This window comes from Anser cygnoides, chromosome 23 (assembly GCF_040182565.1).
Source record: "Anser cygnoides isolate HZ-2024a breed goose chromosome 23, Taihu_goose_T2T_genome, whole genome shotgun sequence".
Classification (NCBI taxonomy): Eukaryota; Metazoa; Chordata; class Aves; order Anseriformes; family Anatidae; genus Anser; species Anser cygnoides.
In genome coordinates this window covers 266301-285519 of record NC_089895.1, presented here as the reverse complement: position 1 = coordinate 285519, position 19219 = coordinate 266301, and the positions used below count along the sequence as shown (strand labels likewise).

Sequence of the window (19219 nt, the reverse complement as noted above, 5' to 3'; positions counted from 1 at the left end):
GAGGCGGGATGGGGAAATTCGCCCTCTCCCCACTGGTTTGGAGATGAGCGCGGCTGATGGATGCAGGCCCTGTTCTGGGAACGTTGCTCACAGCATCTTTTGTGGATTCAGGCTCCCTGGAACAGGCAGTGGCTGTGCCTGTTCTGCTCCCAGAGCAATTTGCTCCAGACCGGAGCAGTCTGTGCAGCCAAGGCCCCCCACGGCGAGGCAGGGCGTGCGACAGGGGCTAAATTCCATTTTTACCACTTGGCAAAGAGCGAGCAGCACAGGGACAGGCGGGCACCTTTTGGGAACTGCAGAAGACCCCAGCTGGGCCATGGGGCTGTGGTTTTGGCTGACACAAGCCAGCAGAGCCTCGTTGCTCACGGGCATCGTGTGCTGCCTGCCTGCAGTCAGGCCCAGGCTGCCTTTGGGTGCTGGAGGTGCTGCCTTTGGGTGCTGGAGGTGCTGCCTTTGGCCCAGGAGCTCCGTTTTGGGCCCTTCCAGGTGCCAAGCGAGGGCTCCTGCCAACGAGCTCCTTGATGGGGTTGCCTCAGCACAGGTGCAGATTAGCAGGGCTCCCCCAGCAAGCGCAAAGCTTTCCCTCAAAGGAAACCAACGCTCTTGGTTACAAAAGGTCTGTGCCGAGCAGCACCGTGCTCCTGGATGTGTTGTTGCCACCTCCTGGTACTGCTGAGCTGCCTTCAGACATCGCCGAGCCCCCGCGTGGGCCCGTGGAGGAGCCTTACCAGGGCCATCCCTGGGATTTAACTGCCCCAAGCCCCACCTGGGACCCCCAGAGCGGCACTTTGTGCTGTGGAGGTGTCACCCCTGCCTCCTCATGCTCCATCTGCAGCTCTGTGGGTGGACGCCTGACATGATCCATCCCCTGGCGGCTGTCGCTGGACCCCACAGCTGCCCCCGGCCCAGTCGGCTGCGCTGGGAGCCTGTGGGGCTGGGATCTGTGTCGGGACAGCACGGTCCTGTGGCCCCGCTGCGAGCACCTAAGGCAGGGAGGGATGGCGCTGGTTCCTGGGGGAATTTTTCCCTTTAACAAGGTGCCAAGCGCTACAAGTCCAAACACTTCCAGGCAAAGAAATGCTGATGTCGATCACTTCAGTTTTCTGCTATTTGTTGAAATGTCTCTTTGCCCTGAAGTGTATACAGAGGAAAAGGCTGTTCCTGAGGGTCAGAGGAAATAGCTCCTGTAAAAAATCTTCCAAATCTCCCAAAAATGCTCCTCGTGCAAATTCCAGCAAGACACACAGTGGAACACTGGGTTGAGGATAAGGTCATCCGCCCAGGGCTCCTCTCATTACCATTGCTAGGGTTTCCATTTCCAGCCCTTGCTCATCAGTGTGTAGGCCCTGCTCCTGGAGATGCCCGGCCCTCAAACCTATAAAAAATTAATTTTCACACTGCTTTAAATAGCCAGGAACAGTGATACTGTGCTGCACGGCACCGCCATGGAGGGGACACCAGCCTGACACGTCACGCAGAGACAGCCTGGCTGTGGCATGCCCTGGGGGGATTACTGCTTCCAAATCCCCAGCCACAGTGATCCAAATCCTCCGTGTCCTGAGGCACGGTGCCAGCAGGCGCTGAGCATCCTGGCTGCTGGCACCCCCCCCCCCCTTGAGTCCCCTGTGTGCTCGGCCCAGCTTTAGTGAGAGCTGCCCTGGTTGGCTGGAGCGGAAATATGAGGGTGGTTGTGTCCACCAGCATCTCCCGTAGCAGTATTTGGAGGTCTCCCAGCTGCCCCCAAGTCTGTCTGCTATGGGTCACCTTGCGTGCACCTCTCGGAGCTGTCCCACCCTCTGTAATTAAAATCAGTTGAACTGGAGTGAGTGGCTTTCCCTTTACCTGCAACATCAATCCTTTCTAATTGTTCAGGTCCCAGCTCGACGAAGCATTTAAAAGCGTACTTGACTCCATCCCAATTCAGCAAGGCAATTAAATGCATTCATAAATCCTCCTGAAGTAAATGAGACTTAATCGTGGGCTTAACGCTCAGCTGAATCCAGACCTCAGCAGCAGGGCAAGTTTCTCTTAACCTCTTTCCCAGCTGTGCAAGGGCTATCACATGCTTCAGGGTCTGAACCAAGCTCACTGTGCAGCTGCCTCCAGGTACAGGGCTGGCTCTCTCGGGGCTCCTCTAGCCCTTCTCTAATGCCTGTTGGCCTTCACACACCGAGGGTCACACATACTCTGTGCCCTGCTGTTCTTCTTTCTCTGCTCTGCAAGGAAGCCCATGAGAGCTTGGCAGCCAGTTGGATGGGAGCCTGTGGGGAGCAGCGCACAGCAACTCAGGGGACTTCGTCCTCCTGGGGCTGGCACCAGAGATAACGGGATGCCTATGTGGTGGCAAGCTCTCGGACATGAGGAAACCACTTCTTTGGGCTGCAAGCTCTGCTTGGCTAAAAGGCTAGCTGGCTTTTTAATCTTTGGCCTCAAGTCCATTGACCAGCATGCTTACAACTCTTGATGCTGTTCTCATGAGTCCTCCTGGATGCAAGTTCTCCCATGAGTGGAACAAATGAGTCCCTCAGTGTCCAGAGCTATGAGACTCCTCTAAAGTGCTGCAAAAAGTGAAACCATGGTTGGAGACTGAGGGGTATTACAGAAAGGTGAAACACCTGAGCAAGCCCAGCCATGTTCAGGGGAGCAGGTGTCAACCACTCAAGTTAGGAATGTAGTGAAGACCTCCCCTGGGTTCCTCCCATATCTCTCCACGGTATCTCACTCATGAAAGTGAAAAGAAAATTGAGGAAAACAGTAACAAATATATGTCAGCTGTCTTAGCTTCTGAACAGACAACATGAGGATGTAAAAGGCTGTTGTGCTTATTTACATAAGCAAGTAGATAACAATTTATGCATCTTGCGAAGGTTGTGCTTTTGTTTCCCACCCTCACGCTGTTATTCCATAACAGTCTACAGAGGTTGACCAGCATGTGAAAATAAACTAACACCACAAAGCTGAACTTTCAAACACCTGGAGATGGAAAAGGACACATCTAGAAAGATGACAATAGCAGACAGGACCTATGCCTTGTAAGGTATTTTCATTGTTTTCAGCAACGTAGTTAGATAACTAGGATCTGTAGCCAAGGACCTGGCTCTGGTAGAAAGAGCTCCTTATTTTGTGTAGAAGGGCTTGGAGTTAATCAACTTTAACAAATGGCCAATGGCTTCTAGAGATTCTTGTTGGGGCAGTTGTTTCAGCAGGTCAAAGGCTTTTGTCCCCATTTCATAAGCCTGGAATGAAACAAAAAAGACAATGTAATTGTCAAGAATTTGGCTTTTCTCAAGGAGTACTTAAAATACCTGCAGAGGCTCACTGGAATAGCTGCACTGGATCAGATCCAGGCTCCAGTCACTCAGCTGCCTGTTTCAGAGGGTGACCTGTACAAGCTGCTTTAGAGGAGAGAGTAAAGCTGCAAACAGATATCATATTTAGGATCCAGTGGTGCAGACAGAAGAGATTACTAACCCCAGCTCCTCCTGCTGGAGAGCATTACCTCCCATCTGATACAGCAGTTCATCTGAACATTCTCAAAGCTATTTCAGGCAAAAACAGCTGTATTGACTCAGTTTGAACTAAATCCCTCACTTCCCTCAGCAGTTCATCCAGTGACTAGACATTCTCACAATTACAAAGCTTTGCCTTTTTTCTAATTTGAATTTGTTTCTTTGTGTCTTCCAAATCCTATGGCTTTCTCTAGTACAACAAAGAAACCATTAATAATCTGTATTTTCACCCTTCAAATCACAAGCAGAAGAAACTTGAGTTTCTGACTGCTTATCCCAAACAAAAAGGCCCGATTTCTAGATGGTTAGTGTTCAGCACTTTCTCAAAATCCATTATTCTGAATGCAGAGAACTGGACACTGAAGTTAGCAGTTGCACCTGAGATTTTTAGCCATAATCTCTCAAACAATGTAGCGCAAATTCAAAGCTGAATTACAAGGTCCGATAGTGTGAACCTACATAAACATCATGGTAGATGCAGGGAATCTTGCTCAAGTAGAGACACATGCAAGACCTATGTTTTTCTTGCTGCTTAACATCCAAACTGATGTCTAAATATGGCTTGTGACAGGCAGGTACACTGCCAGGACATCCCAGATAAAGGACAAACCTAGAAAACATGAGTAACTACAGGACCCATTGTGAATGGTGTGGCAGAGATCAAAACAGATCCAGTGGGCTTTTTTAACCTTGACAGGGTGCAAATCACGGGCTGGCTTCATGCAGAGCTGCCAAGGCAGATTTGCCTTAGGTTATCCGGTGCTCCGAGGCAGCCGTGCACTCAGGACAGGTGCCAGGACTGGCTTGTGTTCCTCCTTTTGTGGGATGGGGCCAACACTGAAGCAGAGCTAGGGAACCCTCCTGCACCCTTTCACCTGGTGAAACTTACCTTTGATACATCCATAATCAGATAATAAAGCATTGCAAGAGCATGTAAAACTCTTGCAGTTTTGCCAGGTTGTTGCTTCGGTGCCTGTTCTCTGATACCTAGTACTGCATTCAGTACTTGAATTGCTTCTGCTTGCTGGGCTTCAGCTGCATCAAGAATGAAATAAACTTGTTGGATGTATGTATACAAGATAACATATTCAAAACTAACCAATTATCTCTTCTAGACATCAAAGCATTTCTACTACAAGCATCAATGTGGTATCCCAGCTCCATGCAAATTCCATACCCATTAACAGATGTCTTTTCATCCAGTCAGTAATTGTGTTGATTAGCCTTTAGTAAGGATGTGAAGTCATAACAGCTGCATGAAAAGAGCAACTTCCATACTCCTGTCATAACCAAAGATGGAATCATGTAGCCCTGCCTTGTGTGGTTCCTACTGCAGCAACTACTGCTTGAGAGAATGCCAGGTATGGAGATCTGCAGAAACATTTTTCTTCTCTGACAATGTTCTTATGAGCATAGACGGCTAAAAGAAGATGAGGAACAGAGCCTAGTCTTTTCCTAGTCACTTCACTTCAGTGGAGTGTAGAGTAGTACCATGCAACCTAGCATATTTCTTAACGCTTCATGCAACTTCCCTGCATCCTACTGGGAGATTTCCCAGCTCGTCTTCTGAGAGTATTCTCCATATTAATATATCCAATTATCAGCATATGCTATTCGACTGTGTCCCACTGCTTCAGATGGAAACCTACCTAAGTGAGATGAAATATCACTTTCACATAATTAAATGGACAGAAAGGAGCTGCCAAGAAACAAGAATGCTCAAGTGGAATCAAATCCTGAAAGACAAAATCTTGTATCGTTGGTCACTGCCAAGGGTGCTGTGAAAAGGAGCAGGTAAACCAAAAGGGGAACGCTGTGTTTTCACTTGAACACCCTCATTTCTAAAGTGGTCTCATTTGTTTCATCCAGCACTATCCACTAAGCATAAATACCCATGATTCTGATTAAATTTGGTCTAAAGAAATGCAGTGCAAAACCCAGCACAGTAAATACAAACACTAAGATGTATGGATTTTCTTAAAAGCCTGTCTCGCAAACACTTTTGCGCAATATCGGTGCTTACTCATATTGTCTTCTCTGACTTCCTTGTCCTCAGTGAATGGAGACTTTTCTGCTCTTGACTTGTGAATTTGCTCTTGTGTTTGAACTGACTTCATAAGAAAGGCATGCCAGATGTCGGTTACCTACCAGGAAGTAAATGAATTATTTCACTTGTATGAACACATGGCATTTAGTAACTAGTTGTTCTATAAACAATGTGTCCTGCGATGCACACCCCTGCCACAATAACCCAAGTGCTTGCTGGTTAGTGGGCTGGCTGCTGCCGAGCTGGCTCTTTCACACGGAGATCTGATGGCTCTTCTCCCAGTGGGAGCACAAGCTGGAATTTCATTGCTCCATCTATTAATTTTCATCAGACTCGAGTAAATCTAACTAAACTGTTAACCAAAAGCAAATTGGTGGATGTTTGTGAGGGGAGTGGAGGCAGATTGCATTATCTGACAAAGCCTCATTTACCACAGAAAATCAGGCTAAACAAATTAAAGACTTTTTTTTTCTTTTCAATCATTATGGTGGTTAGACAATTGTTCACAGAATCATAGAATAACAGAATCATGGAATGGTTTGCGTTGGAAGGGACCTTAAAAAACATCCAGTTCCACCCCCTGCCATGGACAGGGACACCTCCCACCAGATCAGGTTGCTCAAAGCCCCATCCAACCTGGCCTTGAACATCTCCAAGCACGGGGCATTCAAAGCTTCTCTGGGCAGCCTGTGCCAGTGCCTCACCACCCTCACTGTGAAGAATTTCTTCCTGTTCCTTCCTTTGCTTTGCATGCTGAAAAGCTTTTATCACTGCCACTTTTCACTCGTACTCTGCTTAAATTTTACATTGCTTGTTCACATTCCATTGCTGCTCTGCCGCCCTTCCCTCGCTATGGAAACTCTGGCCACCATCTCAAAGACATCTGGGTATGTCTTTAACCTTTTGTGGGGAGCTTTTGGTAGTAAAGCTATTTTTAACAAGGTTCGGCTGCCAAAACTGAAGACTGCAACTTATATATATATATATATATATATATGTATACAGATTTGTTTACCACATGTAGAATTTATCTATTCTGGTTTAACTCAGGGAAATATATAGGTATGAAAACAGTTTCTGAGATTGATGCTAAAATGCTGATATGGTGACCATCATATTAAAGGCAGTCAGAAACAGGAAAACATTGGAAAGTGCACAGAAGACAAAAAAACTAATTGAGAAACAGATACAGGATGAGTATTGGTTTTACTAACCTCAGCATAGAGTGAGTCTGCTATGTCCATTTTGTTTTGGCGAAAGAAAACATTAGCCATGTGGAAACACCCTCCAGAGGCCTCAATAGATTTTAGCCCAAATGTAGAACTAGCAAGGTAAATCTGAAAACAATATTTAAAAAATAATTATGCAGAAATTTAGCATTCATATCTACCCTGGGAAATTTTTCACTACAGATTAGTAATACTGCAAGCATTCTGTCTTTTTGTGTAACTATAGCATTAGTTACACCTAATTATAACTATAAACTATGCTACTATGAAACCTGTATTTTGTGTTTTATACAAAGGAATGCAACACCCCCAAATCCCTGCTAGCTGGGGCAGATAATTCCTTATCATGGTGTGTTACCCTGCTGAAGCGTGGAACAGGTTTCCCACACCTCTTACTGCGCAACTCATGCCTCTCCTCTTCAAACGAACAACTTGCTGCTGCTTTTCAGCTCTCCAGTCATGCCCCGGGAGGCTGTTTCTCCCCCGAAGCCCCAGCCAAAGTGAGGGGAGGGAAGTGGCAAGGCAGTGGTACATTGCAGTAGTACATTCCAGCTATTCTGAGCTGGCGTGTGACTCTCAGCAGATCTCAGACACGCAGCCAGAATTCGAGCAGGTCTTGGGCTGCTCTAATGTAGGCCAGCAACTCACTAATAGTAAAAAAACCTATTACTTTACTCCGTTTGGGCACCAGATCCATGGAACCTAAAAATACAGTGGCATAGCAGGGAATCTCTCCCAGCAGGTTTACAAACTAAACAAAGACAGGGTCGTATTTGTTATGATGGAAAGTATCTAATTCTCCTCCACCTTATGTCATCGTTTACACCCACACAAAGCTGTTGTAAAAAGCTACTATCAAATTCAGCAGTAGTGGGTATACATCACTCTGCACTGGATAAATTTAGGCTATATGGGACATAAATAGGAAGTCATGGAGACCATCTGCCTTTGGGGGATTAAATAACAGGCAAAGCATCCCAAAGAACACTGCTGGCAATGACAACTTCAAATTTTACAAACTGCTCTCATGGCTAAAAAGATCGAATTGGGGAAAATGTTATTGAACCAGACATTTAAATAGTTAAGTAAAGCATTCATTAAATAATGGATGATGGAGAATTGCCATCTAACAGAAAAGTATTAAGGAAAATGACAGCCAAAATATAAAGTAACCTGTCTGTTGAATAAAAGGCAACTATACCAATTTATGGTAGGAATGCCTGTTCATCTCAGGACCATAAAAAAACACAGGTCAAGTGTTGTTAACATGTACTCTTCTGGTACTTAAGATCAGTCCCAAAAAACTGTCTGCTGAGGTTTTCCATAGGATCTGGAAAAGCTAGAGAAGGAAAGAAAATTTAAGTGTTGCGGTATTTTAATTGGCTTACGTCATTTGCCAGGTGATGTAAAGCCTGTTCAAAGTTTCCTTCAGCAGCACAGAGAAGCCCCAGACTGCGATGTAATCTATGCCGAACTGCAGCGCTGCAGTCTGGTGTTCTGAGGACAATCCACTGAGCTTGGGAGAGATACTTAGATGCCTGCAGATGATGGCCAACACCTGAAATGACAAAAAAAAAAAAAAAGGCAGGATAAAGACAATTTCATATTTAGAAATGCAGAGGATACTGCCAGCTATCCCTTTGCTGTAGCTTGACATGAAGACCTAGTTTGGACATTCCCCTCTTCTCTTCGGAGTGCTCCTCAGTCAAGCAGGTGTTCAGAAGCTAACTTGCAGGCAGGCTAGAGCTAGGAGAGAAACCAGAAACTGTGTATTGCATTCAGTACCTCTGAAAGACGTGTACAAAACAGGCTAGCTCCAGGCAGCAACTAACAACTAGTGTATTACCACAGTAGAATTACTGATGTGATTTTTTCCCTCATCTCGCCACCCCATTTTACAACAATCCTTGAGATCACTCAGTTTTGCCAGTAGAGCATTGTGGATACTCCTATAACAGCAATGGTTTACAGTAACTGTAGAATCATTCAGGTTGGAAAAGACCTCTAAGATCATCTAGACCAACCTTTAATTTTAAAAGTTTAAATTTAATTTCTCAGTCCTTTATGTTTGCAGCTGAGGAGACCAGTTTTCTGCATAGAAGGTCCTAACTTGACATTTTTTATAAAGCACACAGTCAATGAGAAAAAGCTCTGCTTCAGGTGGAGCTCACCTCTGTGAACGAACTGAGGTGTTCCTCTGATGCAATGGCCTCAGAAATGTGCTGGTTCCCAGAGAAAACAGCCCAACCAACCACACTTGGGAATTTAATGCTTTTGAGAGTTCTATGAAGCCACAGAGGTAAACAATAGAATTTTATACTGCTTCTCATGTGGGAATCGGTAGAGACGGAGAAAACATTTCATTTGCTTTCATTGATCTCTCACCACAGATGAGTGATTCTTTTCCCCAGACTCACGCAGAAAATGGGGAGTAACTTCTCAAATCTCTCTGGAATGCCCTTGAGGCCGGGCAGAGTAGAGACATGGCACAATGCTGAAACGCAGAGCTGGTCGTTCCCTGATAAATGGTAAAAGGAAACCGGAAACCTGATCCAAGGGAGATCTTGCCCTTGCCAAAGTTACTATTTAGACCAGTGCTTACCAATGCAGGCCTCAGCCAAGAGGAGATAAGCAGGCACCAGTTGCACAGAACTTGAGCCATACACTTCAGTGCTGAAATGCAACGCATGCAAAGCTGCAGGCATTGCTTTTTCATGCTTTCCATCCCAAAGAAACTTCTGTGCTGTGCTGTATGTAAGATCAATGATGTACTTCTGCAGGGAAAAATAATAGTGGGACAGAGTGAGCAAGGGATAAGGAAAAAGAATACGCACGGTCTCTTTTTCCATCCAAGTTTGCCAACTGTTAACAGTGATTGTAATTTTTTCTGTGTCTGTAATTAATAGATGGAAATTAAAGCTGTCATATTATAGCCTGGATTCTATCGCTACTTCTAGTAAGAACAGCTTTGGGCACCCTCTTAGGTCAGGTGGTGTCTTATGAGACGAGGAACCCGTGAGGCCTATGAAGAAAGACTAACAAGGTTGTAGCAATAAAAGCTGTGAAGCACAGAAAATGATCATCACAAGACCACAGAAAAGATTAGACAAATGGGCTACGGCAGGATTTTGCTGACGGTAATAATGGTGGCTCATAGCAGGCAGCAGAGCGTATGGTTTACCAGGCTGGTGCCAGCACGGCACAGCTCCCGCTGCAGGAGATGCTGTCTGGAAGCAAGGTTAGAGCTCGCTGCATGGTGCTGCAGCACGCTGCCCCACAGCTCTGAGTGAGGTCGGGGCGGGACGGCAGCGTACCTGCATGCATCCTGGAGGTCGACAGCTTCCCCTCACCCTCACCTGGCCAGTTCTGGGCTCTGAAGGCCTGTTAGTTTGGGTGCAGAGTCTGGAAAGCTGGCCAAAGTCAGAAAACCCTAGTGCATTGAATTATACTCCTGTGTCTCCAACGCCCAAGCTCGGCTTGGTGGTCAAGCAGCTTTGCAGGATTTCTGTTTGCTGTCAGAAACCATAATGTTTCTCACAGGTATAGCTGCTTCCTAGCAGTCCACACTGCATTTGGTCTTTTTACCCTCTGCAGCACCTGATCTGTTCATCAGCTCCCAAAATGTATCTCCATTTGAATGCCTGTTCGTTGCCAAGTGCTCTTCAGCAACTGTAGAAGCTGTGCCCTTACAACACGCTAAGGGTTGCCAACGAAAAAGAGCCAGGATACTTACTTATCTATTTCTCTTAGCTTTCATCATAATTGTTGCCAACTCCTGGCACTTGTGTGTTGGCTTTTCACACAAGTGGTGCAGAAGGAAGGCTGCCTGCAAAGAAACCTCATTGCTGGTTTGCCTAGCAGGGCTGCCATGGTAAGGCAGCAAGGCATTCTTCTCTTGCTAGGAGGCACGGGCAGGCCTGTGCAGCGAGCACCCGCAGAAAATAACGTTTTACCTCTTTGCAGGCTCTGCTTTGTTGCCTGGTTTTCCAGCTGCAGCTGAGCAGAGGGCAGAAAACGCAAATTCCAGTGCTGTTAGAGGACAGGTTATGGCTTTGGCATTTTACTGAACTTTAAGTGCTCCAAGAGAGTCATGCCATGGGTGAAAGAATGGCTCAGGGACAGGGAACCACAAGGACAGCGTGTGAGTGCGTCCTGGAGATCACAGCTGAGATAAAGGGACTGTGCTTTCCAGCTAAATGAGAGCCTTGAAGAGCCCTGCTGCAACAAGGAGGTCCAAGAGCATGGAAACACAACCATCACCCCCTCTCTAGCCCCTGAGCTCTCAGCATATATAGGGTGAAAAAGACGTAGAGTCATGGAATGGTTTGGGTTGGAAGGGACCTCAAAGATCATCTAATTCCACCCCCTGCCTTGGGCAGGGACACCTCCCACCAGACCAGCTTGCTCAAAGCCCCATCCAGCCTGGCCTTGGGCACTGCCAGGGATGGGGCAGCCACAGCTCCTCGGGGCAGTCAGGCCAGTGCCTCACCACCCTCTGAGTGAAGAATTTCCTCCTTACCTCTAATCTACATCTACCCTCTTTTAGTTTAAAGCCTTAACTCCTTGTCCTATCGCTACAACCCCCTGACAGTACCCCCCCCAGCTTTGCCATAGACCCCCTTTACGCACTGGAAGGCCGCTGTAAGGTCTCAGCCTGGGGAAGAGGAGGCTCTGGGGAGACCCTACAGCAGCCTTCCGACACCTAACGGGGGCCTGCAGGAAAGCTGGGGAGGGACTCTTTGTCAGGGAGTGCGTATGCACAAAACACAAACTGAGTTGGGGGATCAGGTGCCGAGGTGAAAGTCAGCACATGGTGAGGGCAAGAAGCAATGAAAAGCTGCTGTTTATCAGACTGCCTTTTCTGTCCTTGCCACTCGCTCTCTGTTACAACCAACGCTGGCTTTGATGATCAGATTGTCATCTGGGGAGGTGCTGGAGATCTGCATCATTCTTTTTTTACTCCTTGTCAATAGGATCATCACCGATTCCCATCAGGTAAGTTACCTTAAAACATTGGCAGTGAGGACAAGCTAATGGTTAGACTCTTGCACAGTTCCCAGAAGGAGAAAGGGCAGGAGACAGGAGAAGCCCTGCAGTGCTGAATATCTAAGGCAGCACAGTTGCAAGCCTAGAGGGCATCGTTAGCTTTGGCCCTGCACTGTCTTGCTCATAGCCCCACTCCTTCCCGGAGACCTGCACGCTCTGGGCTCTTTTCATGTGTGTTGCAATTACAGAGATTTCTCTGAAGATGCCCCCACACAGTTCTTCCCCCAGTTAGGGTTTGAGGAGGCTGAGGACCCCAGGCGGGAGCAGGCGGCTGGGTGCACACCTGGGGTTCTGTGCCACATTCATTTCCTCACTCAAGGGCACCCATAAAGATGGCATGCTTGCAGAAAGCACAATGTAAAGAGGAAGTCAGGCTTCCAGTCACTTTGAACGTGGGTCCTTGGAGTTAAAACCCACAATCAGCAGGGCTAGCATGGGTGCTGGAGGACTGCTGTAGCTGGCTGCGGTGCGAATCTTTTCCCATACCCAGAGGCTGGGGTAAACTGACAGCGCAAAGGCAGGTGAGGCTATTTTACAAACAGAAACTTGGAGTTTTGTCAGTTTGGAGGCACTGTCTGTAGGCACCCCCACGGCTATGTTGACAAAAGCAGATTTCTATCAACAAAGTTTTGGAGTACATACGAGGTATGAAACTCATAACCTCCTGGCTCTCAGTTTAATGCACCACCTTCCCTTAGGCCAAAGGGCATTTTGATGTGCACAGGCTTTCCTGTGTCCTGACAGAGGCTCGAGCTGTGTTTTTTCAAATAAACACAGTGCAGGAGTTTGTGAAGTACAAGAGAAATGTTCAAAAAATAATAAACCTATGTGCTGGCTTTCAGCAGAATAGTTTCTCTCTGGTTGTGAGGACACTACGTAGCTCTTCCCTTAGCTCCAAAGGCCTTCTTTAGAGCATTTTGTATTAGCTCTATGAATAGGAAAATAATGAAGTCAGCAAGATGGGGCATTAAATACTCTCACTGTCTCCATCCTGCTTTTCTGATGCTTGTCAGCCAACCTAGGCCAACCCTTGTTTAGCAGTTTCCCTATGCCTTGCTGTACATAAAAGCAGACCTCATTTGTAGGCTAGGAGCTGCAGTCTCGATGTGTGAGAAAGCAAGTAACAAACAAGATGTTTGTGCTTCTTCACTCCTTTCGCAGGAGAGAAGGAAGACAAGGCGTACCTTCATATAACATTCCGAGAATGTGTTTTATTTAAATAGTTTGGAGACAAAGGTCAAAGAACAAATGCAATTATAGTTGTTAAAAATCCTATAAATTTTTTCACTTAGAAAAACAATCTGAGTCTGCTGTCTGTAGCTTTTCCTACAAAGCCAATCCAAGCCTTGGCTGAAGCAGTACTTTTGGAGTCACCGCATGCTAACCTAGGTGTGCACTCCAATCAAGAGGAGGGATTCTCCCTTTGCATATTTCTCCACCAGCCCTATGTTCCGGGTGCTTTCACTGGAACCTAATAAAAACAAATGACTAGCTTCCAGCTGAAGTATTTCCCTGATTCGGTGGTCATGTGAACTGTTGTAATGTACACAGCAGAGCTTTAGTTGCTATAAAATCAATGATGTAATGGCCGATGCTTTCAATGTCAATGTTCAATACGTAGGCACAGTTTTCTGGAAAAGCTTAAAAAAGCAGGATTGCCTGGTTTGCCCCACCCCCATGCTTTTGCATTTTTCTTGGGGCTGACCCTGTATTACAGAAATACTCAGAGAAATTGAAAGACAATTGTGCAACTTAAGGGCTTGTTTGGGTCAGGAGTGAAGCCTGTTTTTCTGATACTAAGGGTGTCCTTCCCAGACAGTGGGATTATAATCCGTCCTACATGTTTAAATCCATAACCTTTTTTACATTGTCACTACCACCCTCTTGGCTTCTAGGACGTACTGTTACAACACACTTTCTTCGGTCAACAATCTTATTTGTGATTTTCCATCAGATGGCATTTTCAAAAACAAACCGGGTTGTCAGTGCCTAATTCCTACAAATCTTAAAGGAATCTGTTGCCTGAAGCTTTCACAAACTTTTACCACGCAGGACTTTTGTCCGCCCAGGTTCCAGCCCTTTCAAACCTTTTTTCTTCTGTATGCTCCCAAGAGAGGTATTGACTGCAGCAATGAGTCACTCGCACCAAAGTACTAGCATCTGGCCCAGAAACAATCTTAAAAGCAACACAGGGTGTAAAATCCGGAAGATTAGCGATGTTAATCTTCTCAGTGGCAACATTTGGTTGTTACCATTTCACTTTCAGTTGTTCTGTTGTCCTACTGTTCTGTGATTTGGAGTTATGTAATGACAGGAGGATAATTTATTTTTTATGGGAAAGATCATTCTAAATGGCAGATGTATTTGGGTGGGTTATTTTATTCTACCAGCGTTGTGGAAAGGCAGATGCTGCACCCCATAAACAAGAGTTCAAAACCTCTCCAGCTGGAACGGAGCTGCACATCTGCAACTCCTAAGAGGCCAACAAAGCAGAGATGAAAGACCACAGTTAGTGGGAAGGAGCATTTAAAGTTGGCCAGGTAAACAAAGGGAGAGGACTTTATTTCTTTACACCCTGCTCAGAGAAAGGGGAATCCCTCTCATCACCGAAGGACCAGTACACCCTGTAAGCACCAAAACTGGCTCCCAGGCTCACAGGGGAGATGTGCGAACTACTGACTGCCCTTGCAAGGCAGGAGGCGCAGGATTACTGCTGCCGGGCCAGCAAAATGAAGAAGCTCAGGACTAGGAATAAAGACCGCTAAAAAGGCAGGAGGCTTGTAGAATTGGAAAGAGGAGACTCCCACTCCTTTTATTAGGAAGTTTTAGTTGCAAACTCCACTCTTTTAGTTTTTTAAGACGCTGATGAACCAACTGCATGCCCTCCCAGCACAACGCACATCAGCACGTAGGAAGCAGAGACGTAATTAAACTTTGCCGGCAGCACTTTGGGGCGGTGTTCCTTCTTTCGTGTACATACCTGCCTCTTCACCGGCTGCCCCGCTCCGCGTGTTCTTTCTTCTTCGGGAACGAGCCAAGGGAGGGACGCGCGGACTGGAACCGGCAGCCGGCACACCTTCCCGTGGGTACCAGCCCGGCCGGCTTCCTGGCGCTCGGCATCGCTGGCCGAACAAGGGGAGAACGATAGTTTTGTTTATTTGGAGCCGGCGTGAGGGAAGACCGCTGCCTGCTGTTTCTGCAGGGCTTCCGCCGCAGGAGCTACTCACAGCAGCCGCCGGCCCGTAACGTCCATTGCTCAGCCCGGTCACAGAGCCCTTAACGTGGGCTCGGCGCAGAAGCCGGCGGCGGCCCGCCGAGGCTCCTCGCTGCGCCTCTCCCGCACCGCCCGCAGCCCCCCGGGCAGCGGCAGCCAGCCGCGCCTCCCCGCCGCCGAGCCCGGCCCGGGAGCTGACGAAGCCGCGGGGCTCCGCTGCGGGTGCAGCCGGCGGCGGAGGGGCGGCGGGGCGGGGGCGGTGCCCCCGGGCCCGTTACCGGGCCCCCTCCGGCGTTGCCAGGGCGACGGAGCGGGGCTTCGGGGGGGGGGGGGGGGGAGGCTCCGCGTGGGGGCGTGGCTTCGCGCGAGGGGCGTGGCTTCGCGCGAGGGGCGTGGCTTGCGGAGGGGGCGTGGCTTCCGCGGCGGGGGCGTGGCCTGCGGCGATGGCGGCGGCGGCGGCGGAGGAGGCGGCGGCGGCGGCGGCGGAGGAGCGCGTGCGGGCCTGGGCGGCGGCGCAGGCGGCGCGCGGGCGGCGCGTGGCGCTGGTGACGTCGGGCGGCACGCAGGTGCCGCTGGAGGCGCGCGCCGTGCGCTTCCTGGAGAACTTCAGCAGCGGGCGGCGCGGCGCCGCCTCGGCCGAGCGGCTGGTGGGCGCCGGGTACGGCGTCTGCTTCCTGCACCGCGCCCGCTCCGCCTTCCCCTGGGCCCGCGCCCTGCCGCCGCCCGGGCCCGCCCTGCTCGACGCGCTCCGCCTCACCCCCGGGCCGCCTCCCGGCGTGGCCGCCGAGCCGTCCGCCCTGCCGGGCCTGCTGCCCGCCCTCCGCGAGTACCGGCGCGCCGCCGAGAGCGGGGCGCTGCTGCCCATCGAGTTCACCGGGCTGGCCGAGTACCTGGCGCTGCTGCGAGCCGCCGCCCGCGCCCTGGCGCCCTTCGGTACCGGGGGCGGGGGGGGGCGGTGTGAGGGGGCCAGCACCGGGGGGGGGCCCCGGGGAGGGAGGGCCCCGGTCGGTCCCCGGGGGGGGGGTCCCCGGTCGGTCCCCGGGGGTCGTAGTCGGTGCGCGAGGGCCTGGCAGCTCGGTGCAGGCGAGCAGCGGTGAGCGCCGGCGGTTGTTGTCTCTCGCAGGCTCCAGCGTCATGTTTTACCTGGCGGCAGCCGTGTCCGACTTCTACATCCCCGCCTCGGAGATGCCCGAGCACAAGATCCAGTCCTCGGAGGGGCCCCTGCAGGTGAGGCAGCCCTGGGCCTGGCCGCCCCCATCTGCAGCCTCGGAGTCCCCTCCGAGCGCCCTGGTGGTGCCCTGGCGGGGCCGGTATCCTGACAGGGTGGGGATGGCTGGGGGACAACTGAATAAGACCTGGGAGAGGTCACAAAGCAAAAGCCCGTTGGCCAAAAACGTGCATTTTCCCTGGGAATGCGAGGGTGCGTTTCCGTGGGAGCAGGAGCCCTTGAAGATAGTGGAGTTGCACTGTTTTGTTCCGTCCCTTGCACCAGGCTGGGTTTTTTATTTGGTTGTCTTAGGGTGAATTGTTGCCTAGATCAAGTTCCTCTGTTGTTTCCCCAGCTGCCTCTTTGAGCTTCGCTGCAAAAGCAGCAGTGGGGCTGTGTGGTGGGCAAAGATAAGAGGGCACGGCAGGATCAGTCCTGTCCTAGAGTGATCTGCATTTACATTTAGTACCCTTCCTGCGGTTAAGGGGTGTAGCGTGTGCCTCTGGTGCCCAGGCCCTCTTACCTATGGGAAGAGGTGGATCCGGAGTTTTGTATATAACAAATACCAAATTTGTTCTGCTGGTTTAGTTTAATTAGCTTTTAATGAGTTGCTGGTCTTATTTTTTTTTTTTAATCCTTAATGTAGGAAAAAATAAGATCCTACCTGAATCCAGTGACAGGCTCAGAGGCTGAGAAGTTGAATAAAAAGACTACTATGCCCCCCCTCCCTTCCCTTTCCCCCCCATATTTTGGCATATATACGCCTCATGTGCCTTAAAAGAGTTCATAGAAGAGTTAAGCCTTGGTAAGGTGGATTTTGGAGAGCCAAAGACCCAGTGTCTTGCAGTTTTAAGTCTGTACTAATCTTCCTCTGCTTACACTTAAGTTCTTCAGCACTTAAATAAGAGAAGCATGTTGATGCAGTTACAGTGGGCTTCGTTGTTGCAGTTACAGTTTCATTGCTTAAGAACACCTTGATTGTTGTGAATAGCAGACAGGTATTTGAAACTAGTTTTTCAGTGCGTGCTAGTGAAGTTTTACCTTGCTTGGTGAGATCTGACAAAATACGGTCTTGAAAAATCTCCCAATGTAAAAGCCACGTGAAGGCAGAATTTCCTTAGTCCTTGTGTTTCTGTCCTTATCTCTCATTAAAACACATTGTTATGTTTTAACTGAAACTTTTTTTCTGTTGTGTTTTCCTAATGTAGATCACAATGAAGATGGTGCCAAAAATGCTGTCTCCTCTTGTCAAAGAATGGGCTCCGGAGGCTTTTGTTATTTCCTTTAAATTGGAGACAGATCCCTTGATTTTAATTGATAAATCACTGAAGGCTCTGGAGAAATATCGTCACCAGGTGGTGGTAGCAAATATCCTGGAGTCACGGAGAACCTCTGTAATTATTGTAACCAAAGATTCACAGACTCCGTTGTCTCTTTCTGATGAAGAAATAGCGCAAGGCATGGAAATAGAGGAAAAGATAGTGAGCTATCTTCAGGGCCAACATACCTCGTTTATAGAGAAGAAAATCTGAGGTTCGACTCCGAATGAATTAAATGAAATTGTACTAGAGAGGGAGTGGAACTGGAGCAGTTCTCTATTCCAGGTAAATAGAATCACGCTATGGAAAAGGCTGCCGTCCAAAACTGTCTACTTTTCTACAGCTTGGTGATGGTTATTGTTGATTGCTTTGAAAAAGTAAAATACACAGAAGTGAAAACATTCCAAAGGATGATAAATTAAATTGTTTTAGTTTGTAGAAAAGGAACAGGCATATTGCTGTATTTCTGCCCCACGGGCTGGGAGAACCGGGAGGTGGAGAAATGGTTTCCATATGTCTATAAATGATTTTTCTGAATCTGCCTCTTCAAAGTTTCTTTTTGAAATGCTGGACGGAAGGAACGGAGCTCTGCAGGAAATAAGATGTTCTGTTACACACGTGGAGTGGAACCGTAGTGCTGGCAATCGGCTGGTATTGAAAGTGGATGGTGAAACCAGTGTGGCAAAAAGGAAGGAGGCCATCGTGGTAACAACGGGCGATGCTGGAGAGCGTCTGTTGCTCTGAGATGGATCCTGTGGACCCACACTTCAAGAACTCTGCCTACAAACACTTTTCAGAGCAGAAATGGTAGCAGTTGCTGCAGTTGTGGTTATTTTCTTTGAGCTGAGTCCTCTCGAATATCTGTTGGGAATTGGCACCTGTTGTAGGAAGTGCTGTTGTTCAAGCTGAGCTGAGAGGAACCGGAGAGTGGCTCTTAAGAGCAAAAGAGCAGCCAAATAGGTACTGTAATGGCGTCCTTAAAGCAGCTTTGCTCAGTGGTGTTCTTTCCAGCGTGGGTGTTACCAGATTGCTGGGGGGCATAAAGGGAAAGGGATGTGTGGCACAGAGCATAAGTGGTGGTGTCAGGTTTGGGAACAGGTGGTTAGAGTGATCAGCCTCGGGAGGAAAGTACTTGTTCGCTGTTGGGATGGAGTTAAAGTGGGAGCCAGTTAGAGCTGTGGGATTCCTGATTTTCCCTAAATCCTGCTTCCATATGATTGCTTATTTTAAGCGTGAGGAATGTATGCTTAGAAGCTGGTTAAATGTGCCATTAATTACAGAGTTAAAGGAAAAAAAAAAGAAACAATAAATTTAATTGCATATCTACTGTTGTCCAACGTGTGCCTTTTTGCATGCTTTCCTTGAAATAAATTTACTGTAATTCTGTAAACAAAGAGAATAATGCACAGTAGTGCAATTCTCACACTGAGTCCTCTCCAAAGGTGAGGATCGTCTCATCTTTAAGGTCCCTTCCAACCCGAGCCATTCTATGATCTTAAAACCACTGAGCATACAAGAAGGCAACAGGAAAAAGTGCTGTTACAACAGCACCGATCACCTGAAAATAGGTTTGCTCAACCCAGCAGAACAGGAGGCTGAAAAGAGCATGAGAACAGGCTGAGCAGAGCAGGAGGGGTGCCTGAAAGAC

At 48.4% G+C, this 19219-nt stretch overlaps 2 protein-coding genes across 2 annotated transcripts; one reads left to right on the top strand and one right to left on the bottom strand.

Annotated features, from left to right (window-relative positions):
- Positions 1-3020: 3020 nt before the first annotated feature.
- Positions 3021-15487, bottom strand: ZMYND12 (zinc finger MYND-type containing 12). Its single transcript, XM_013202138.3, has 8 exons — positions 15059-15487; positions 14812-14953; positions 9388-9559; positions 8174-8343; positions 6771-6893; positions 5533-5653; positions 4399-4544; positions 3021-3236 (listed from the first exon to the last, which is right to left on the bottom strand). Exons 1-8 carry the CDS (start codon positions 15082-15084, stop codon positions 3117-3119), a joined length of 1020 nt encoding a protein of 339 aa, XP_013057592.3. The 5' UTR covers positions 15085-15487; the 3' UTR covers positions 3021-3116.
- On the top strand, positions 15478-18503 carry PPCS (phosphopantothenoylcysteine synthetase). The gene is made up of 3 exons (XM_066982184.1): positions 15478-15978; positions 16169-16272; positions 17461-18503. The coding sequence occupies exons 1-3, from the start codon at positions 15489-15491 to the stop codon at positions 17782-17784; spliced, it is 918 nt and encodes a 305-aa protein (XP_066838285.1). The 5' UTR covers positions 15478-15488; the 3' UTR covers positions 17785-18503.
- The last annotated feature ends 716 nt before the right edge of the window (positions 18504-19219 follow it).